This window comes from Chrysochloris asiatica, unplaced genomic scaffold (assembly GCF_000296735.1).
Source record: "Chrysochloris asiatica unplaced genomic scaffold, ChrAsi1.0 scaffold00160, whole genome shotgun sequence".
NCBI classification, from domain to species: domain Eukaryota; kingdom Metazoa; phylum Chordata; class Mammalia; order Afrosoricida; family Chrysochloridae; genus Chrysochloris; species Chrysochloris asiatica.
Window position 1 is genome coordinate 7734879 of NW_006408678.1, and position 8192 is coordinate 7743070.

The 8192-nt window shown below is 38.1% G+C and overlaps 1 protein-coding gene across 1 annotated transcript in view; it reads left to right on the forward strand.

The window, feature by feature from the left end:
* UHRF1BP1L (UHRF1 binding protein 1-like) overlaps positions 1-8192 on the forward strand; it is a 114868-nt gene that overhangs the window by 59843 nt on the left and 46833 nt on the right. The window contains exon 9 of the mRNA XM_006871116.1: positions 7371-7454. Within this exon, the coding sequence (XP_006871178.1) occupies positions 7371-7454 (84 nt within the window). The remainder of the gene's footprint in view (positions 1-7370; positions 7455-8192) is intronic.

Consider the following 8192-nt stretch of genomic DNA (forward strand, 5'->3'; position numbering starts at 1 on the left):
ACCCTGTAGTGGGTTTCTGAGGCGTGGCTGATGAGCTTGAACCGCTGACCTTACAGTTCAAATAGACCATGCATCCCAGCACATGAACCTTTTTATATGTAGGCTTTCTTAATTCTTAAAGTTTTCAGTAAGGCATAGCTGCCCTCAACTGTGCTTGATGTCACTCACTCAAGATTCTCTTTGTATCCTCCCTAGAGAATAATCTTCTAGGTTCTACTGAGGTAGCAATGGAGTAGTTGACTTGCTGCTCTGAGGGAAGAGAAATCTGAGTTGTTTTGTTTTTTAATACACTTGCATTTATACAGGTGTACTTACAGAAAAGTGTACAATTCATTAGCGTATGAAACTCAATGAAGTTTCATAAAGTGAAAATACCTGTGAAACTATCATCCAGTTCAATAAAAAAAATATTGCCAGCACTCCTAATGGCCCTGACAGTTAACCTACCACTGTTCTTCATAAAATAAATCACTCTTCTGATTTCTCTCACCATAGATTGAACTACATGAAATAATACAGTATATATGCTCTTTTGAGTTCAACTTTGCTCAGCATTTTGTTTGTGAGATTCACTTACTTTGTTACATGCTGTAGTAGTTCATTTATTTTCATTGCTGTATAACTATGCCATAGCTTATGTATCCATTCTACTATTTATGGACATTTGAGTTCTTCCCAGTGTGAGGCTTGTATGTACAGCACTGTTGTGACCATTCTTTTGGTAAATATCTTTACATGTTTCTGGTAGGGGATATACATAAGGATGGGATTGCTGAGTCATATAATTATGTTCTTTTTTAGTAGATACTGCAGTTCTGGTGTGGTGCTATAGGATAAGCACTGGACTGCTAACCAAAAAGAGAGTGTTTCAAACACACCAGTCAGTCCTCGGAAACCCTGTACAGGGTCGCTATGAGTTGTAACCAACTGGACAGGACTTAATAGTAACAACAACAGTTGCTAATTTACACTTTCTCCAGCACTGTATGAGTTCCAGTTTTTATTTCTTTGCTTACGTTTACTATTCCTGGTCGTTTTACTTTGTCCGCTCTATTCAGAATATAACAGCATGTCATTGCGATCTAAATTTGGGCAGTGTATAGTGAGGTTGAGCCACCTTTCATATATTTATTAACCATTTGAATATTCACTTTTGTGAAGTTTCTGGTGATATTCAATTCATTTATAGTTCTTTACGTTTGATTTGTAGTTATTTATATATCTGGATACAAATCCATATATATAGTGTGTCAGTTTTTCATACTGTGGTGACTTGTGTGCTGCTGTGATTCTGAAAGCTATGCCACTGGTACTTTAAATGCAGGCAGGATCACTCATGGTAGATAGGTTTTAGCTGAGCTTTCAGATTATTATGAATCTAGGAAAATTGGAAGCTGTCAGAAATGAAATGGAATGAATAAACATTGATATCCTAGGCATTAGCGAGCTTAAATAGACTGGTATTGGCCATTTTAATTGGTTTACTATGACAGGAATGACAAATTTAAGAGGAATCAGATTGTATTCATCATAAAACAGATCATTTCAGGATCTATCTTGAAGTACAACACTGTTTGTGATAGGATAATATCCATATACCTATAAAGAAGTCCAGTTTATACAACTATTATTCAAATTTATGTGCCAACCACTAAAGCCAGTGATGAGGAAACTGAAAAATTCTACCAGCTGTTCCAGTCAGAAATTGCTCAAGTATGCAGTCATGATATACTGATAAATACTGGTGATTGGAATGCAAAGGTTGGAAACAAAAAAGGAGGCTCAGTAATTAGAAAATATGGCCTTGGTGATAGAAACGATACTGGAGATCGTATGATAGAGTTTACAAGACCAGTGACTTCATTGCAAATACCTTTTTTAAACAACATAAAAGACCAGGTATGGATCTGGACCTACCAGATGGAAACCCAAAACAAGGCCAGGGTCAGACTATGGAACAGACCATTAATTGCTCATATGCAAGTTCAAGCTAAAGCTGAAGAAAATTGCAAGTCCACGAGAGCCAAAATATAACCTTGAACGTATCCCACCTGAATTTAGAGACCATCTCAAGAACAGATTTGATAAATTAAAGATCGAAGAATGGAAGAGTGGTGAGATGACATCAAGAACATCAGCAAAAGGTCATTAAGAAGACAAAAAGGAAAAGACTCTGAAACTTGTTCTCTAGTGTAGAGATGCTAAAGCAAATGGAAGTAATGAGGGAGGTAGAAGAGCTGAATAGGAAATTTGAAAGGACAGCTCCAGAAAATAAAGTCAAGTAATATAATGAAATGTGCAAAGATACAGACTTAGAAAACCCAAATCGAAGAACGTGCTTAGCATTCTTCAAGCCGAAGGAACTGAAAAAAAAGTCAAGCCACATCTTGCAATATTGAATGATGCAGAAAGTGTCAAAAGAAGATGAAGGAATATACAGAGTCACTGTACGAAAAAGAAATGGTGTGTTCAACATTTCAGGAGGTTGCATATGACCAAGAGCCAATGATACTGAAGGAGGAAGTCCAAGGCTTACCAAAGGCATTGGTAAAGGAAAAAGCTCTGAGAATTGATGGAATACAAACTGAATTCTTTCAACAAGCTGATGCGTCACTGAAGGCACTCGCTCATCTAAGCCACAATATTTGGACGACAGTTACCTGAAAGAGATCCGTATTTGTGTCTATTCTGAAGATAGGTGACCCAATGAAATGTGGAACTCATTGGCAATATCACTAGTATCACATGCAAGTAAAATTTTGCTAAAAGTAATTTTAAAACGGCCATAACAATATATTGACAGAGAACTGTCAGAGGTTCAAACCAGATTCAGAATAGAGCATGGAGTGAGGGATATCATTGCTGACATCACATGGATTTTTAATGAAAGCAGAGAATACCAGAAAGACGTTTACCTGTGCTTTATTTACTATGCAAAGGATTTCGATTATGTGGATCATGACAAGCTACGGACAACATTGAGGAAAGTGAGTATTCCGAAACACTTTATTGTGCTCATGGGGAACCTATGTATAGACCAAGAGGCAGTTGTTCCAACAGAACAAGGGAACACTGAATGATTTAAAATCAGGAAGGTTTGCTCCACTTGCTTTCACTGTACTTATTTAATCTGTATGCTGAACAAATAATTTGAGAAACTGGATTATATGAAGAAGAATGTGACATCAGGATTGGAGGAAGAAACATTAACAACTTGCAGTATGCAGATGATGCAATCTTGCTTGCTGGGAGGGAAGAGAACTTTAAATACTTACTGGTGAAGATCAAAGCCGTTGGTATAGGTTGCTCTTCAATGTTAAGAAAACAAAAGTCCTCACCACTACAGCAGTAAATAACATCATGATAAATGGAGAAAAGATTGAAGTTATATCAGTGGTTTAATTTTGCTCAAATGAACCATAAACACTCAATGGAAGCAGCCATCAAGTAATCAAATGACATGTTACATTAGGCAGATCTACACAGGTCCTTTTTAAAGTGTTCAAGAACAAAGATGTCAGTTTGAAGACTAAGGCTAGCCTGATCCAAGCCACGGTATTTTCAGGAACCTCATATACATGAGAAATTTGGACAGTGAATAAAAAAGACCGTAGAATTATGCATTTGAGACATGGTGTTGGAGGAGAATATTAAAAGTACTATGGACTGCCAAAGGAGCTCTGTTAGCGTAAGTTGTTACGAAGCGGGCTGCTAAACTCAAGGTTGGCAGTTCGAAACTACCAGTGGTTCTTCAGGAGAAAGATGAGGCTTTCAGCTCCCGTAAAGATTTACAGTCTCGGAAAACCTGTGCAGGGTCACTATGAGTCGGAACCGACTGCACGGTACTTAACAACAACAATGGACTGCCAAAAGAACAAACCAATCTGTATTGGAAAAAGTACAGCCAGAATGCTCCTTAGAAGCCAGGACGATCAGACTTCGCCTCTCATACTTAGGACATATATTATCAGGAGGGCCCAGTCCCTGGAGAAAGGACAACATGCTTGGTAAAGTGAAGGGTCAACAAAAAAAAAGGCACATTCTCCCCCACACCCCAATGAGCTGAGTTGGCACAGTGGCAGCAGCAACAATTATTTAAAGTGTAACAAATGATTGTGAGGTTGGCGCAGGACCAGGCAGTGTTTCTTTCTGTGGTGCATAGGGTCACTATGAGTTGGTACCGACGGGACTGCATCGAACAACAACATACACGTATCTATGAATCAGAACCAACTTGACAGCACTTAACAACAACAACATATTTTCCACCCCCATCCCCACAATCTGCCTTTTTGTGTGTTCTGTTGGATGAACAGAAGTTCTTTATTTTAATGTTGTCTAACTTATCAATGAGTGTAGTGGTTGTTCAGAGGTAGAGTCCTCACCTTGGTTTCTGCTGACCTGGTTTTAATTTCCAGCTAGTGCACCAAACACAACCATCTGTAAGGGGAGTCTTGCGCATTACTGTGATACCGAGCAGTTTTTCTGCAGAGCTTCCAGATTAAGATAAACTAGATAAAAAGGCTTGGCAATGTAATTCTGAAAACCCCATGAATCACAAAAGCCCAATTCCATTGTACCTAGGGTTGCCATGCATCATACTGACTCGATGACAGAGAACAGTTTAAGACTGTTTCTTTACTAATAGCTAATTTATTTGTCAACTTTAAGATCATGACTATATTCACTTAAGGTTATCTTTCAGAAACTTTGTTATGCCTTTCCCACTTAACTATCTAGTCCATCAAGGCTATTTTGTGATGTAATTAGGAGTCAATATCTCTTTTCATAGTGGATTTTCTTACTTAGGTTTTCTGTGAATGTTGTTAAGTGCAGAGAAGAAGTCAGTTCCGACTCAAAGTGAACCTGTATAGGGTTTCCAAGGAGCAGCTGTTGGGTTTGAACTGCTGACCTTGTGGTTTGCTGATCCTGCACTAGCTGTTTTATTTCTCTCAAAATCCTGTAATCTTTTATTTCATGTTTTCACCTTACTGCATTGTCTAGAACTTCCAGTACAATGCTAAATAGATATAATATTAGAAGCATTTATGTTATTCTGATTTTGAGGAGAAATATTTTAATCATATTTAAAACAATTATTACAGGTTGTTGGTAGATACACTATCAGATTCAGAAAATTACTACATTCTGGAATATGCCCAACTTTGTTGGTGTGTTATCCTATTATGCGAGGAAGCTTCAAAAAGATTGTGGAAAATTCCATTTTCTTTATTTAATTTTTTCGTGAACATTTTGAAGCCCTTCATCTGGGTACATATTGTTGGGTTTGAATTACTGATACTGTGTTTGAAATATCATGAAAGTGATGACCTATAATTTTTTTTCTTACGATGTTTCAATCAGATTTTGATTTGAAGGTTGTCCTAAATATATTACATACCATGTTTCTGAACTTCTCATAATTTTATTTCTGTCCTGTGGATTAATTTTCTATAAGAATTTTCTTTTAAGAAGAGTGCTGGATGTGAGAGTGCTTTTTCTGTGTTAACCTCTTTACAAGAAGTCTTGCTTTTTTTTAAAGATTTGCCTATTATTTCTACCTATTTAGTTTAGTAGTATCAGGTGACTTCTGGTTGCAGTGAAAATCTGTGCTTCCTTACTCTAGGCAGTAAACATTTCTGCCCCTCTGCTGGTAAGTACTTCTGGCACACAGATGTTGGGAACATTCAGTAGATAGACTTTCCTCTAGGACAGTGGTTCGTTCTCAAAATTTAGGCAACTTGAGAAACAAGCTAAGGATCTTTTTGAAGTAGAGACACCTGTCCTGTGTACCTCATGCCCGAATCAGAAATTACGTTTTTGAAATTATCATTTGGGAATTTTAAAACTGAGAGAATAAATATTGAGATCTTGGATATGTAGCAGTAGAAGTTACCCTGCCTCATTAGACAAAGCAGCCCTGACACCAAGTAATGATTGTTGTTGTTGTTATGTGTCATTGAGTCGATTCTGACCCATAGCGACCCTGTATAGGGTTTCCGAGGAGCAACTGGTGAGCTTGAACCACTGACTTTGCAGTTCAAATAGCTTTACAGTCTGACGCATTAACTCACAGCACCACACCAGGACTCCAAGGAATGACAGCAGTAAAGAAGAAAGTGAGGAAGAACTAGGGTTTGGGAAGGAATTTATCTTTTCCTGTGCCCATCACTGTGTTGTTTGTCTTATAGTTGGCATTTTCTACTTCGGTGATTTGAAAGGAAAATTTTACAAAAAAAGTAAAGACAAGTCACATAGCAAAATGAGGTGACCAAGCTTAAGTACCAGATAACAGAACAGAGACAGTATTGTCTAAGCTCTCTCACAGTCCTCACTGTATCCCCAGCCCTAGAAGAAGCTGAATTGTGGTATTTAAGAGCGAACCCTCCACTGAAATAGCTCTCTAATAAAATTATCACTTACTTGCTATGCTGAAATCCAAAAAGCTCACTAAAGGTTTTTTTTTAGAGGTCTTTGAAAAACTCATGTGTTGAAAAAACCTGACCAGACTCAACATGTTATTTATTATTTTTGTTTTAACCAGTTAGTGTAAATGTTTTATGTTTGCTGCAGAAATGCTGTTTTTATTTCTTAATGCTGCCTTACAACCCACTGAGAGAGTTGCATAATATACTACATTTGTACCATATTACTTAAATATATATTTTTTTTTAATTCTGAATCCTGAAGCATATTGTCTCCAAAGGTTTCAGATAGGGTTTGTGGATCTGTACTATATATTCTACTAATAGAGATTAATTGGAAATTAACAAATTCCTGGTGTGGCACTCTAGGATAAGCATTGGACTGATATCCATAAGGTCAGCTCTTCACACTTACCAGTGGCTCTCGGAAACCTTACACAGGGTTGTTGAAAGTCAGAACTAATTAACTCAACGCAAACAACAACAGTGATCAGCGGTCCTGGTCTGGTGCTGTAGGATAAAGCAGTGTACCGCATAACGGTTCCAACTCAGCAGCCGCTCCTTGGAAACTTGATACAGGGTTGTTATGAGTCGGAACTGATTCTACACCACTTAAACACACATAGTTATAGAAAAGATCATGTTTGGTAAGTAGATGGTCAGCGAAAATGAGGAAAACCTTCAGTGAGATGAATTGGCACAACAGAAGCATATCACAGATCTTGAAGATGACAAACGATCGGGCAGCATTTTTGATGGTCTCAAATGATACGGCCTCAGTGAATATTTACTGGTTTGAGTTTCATTTCCTAAAATTCTTAATGTGCTATCCATGGTGTTTATTACTACTTGGATTCTGAGTACAGTCAAGATTTTCTATGATGAACTGAGGTTTCAGATATTTGATTAGTTTTTTCTAACTAATTCCATTTTTTCTTTCCCCAGAGTCAAACAGACGTATTACAGGAGGGGCTATGCAACTCTCTTTCACTCAGCTAACGGTTGATTATTATCCTTATCACAAAGCAGGTATGTATACAGTGGTTTCCGGGGAGTACATTTTAATTCTCTAGCCATCAGTCAAGCTAATAACCTCAATGTCGGCAGTTCGAAACTACCAGCTGTTCCACGGGAGAAAGATGAGGTTTTCTGCTCCCAGAAAGATTTGCAGCCTCAGAAACCCTGTGCAGGGTCACTATGAGTCAGAACAGACTCCATGGTACTTAACAACAACAACAGTCATCATCAATCAGTGGTTTCCTGAGGAAGGGAGGATAGAAAGGGTTAGGAGAAAGGGATGACTGAGGGATATGAGGACACTTAAGGGGCACGGGATATGTTTACTATCTTGATTAAGTCCCCTAGTATGTCAAAGGAGTCCTGGTGTGGCGCTGTGGGTTAATGTGCCAGACTGCAAAGCCATCTGAACTGCCAAGTCAGCCGCTCAAGCTCACCAGCTGCTCCTCGGAAACCCTATACAGGGTAGCTATAGGTCAGAACTGACTTGACAGCACTTAACAACAGTATGTCAAAATATCTGCTTATATACTCTGAATATGTACGTTGTTATTGTTAGGTGCCATTGAGTTGGTTCCGATGCATAGCGACAACAGAATGAAACACTGTCCGATCCTGGCCAACCTCACAATTGTTGCTATGCTTGAGACCATTGATGCTGCTGCCACTTTTGCCAATCCATCTCTCTGTATTTGTATAGTTTATTGTATACCAGTCATACCACAGAAAAACTTCCTAAAAGAAAAAAAA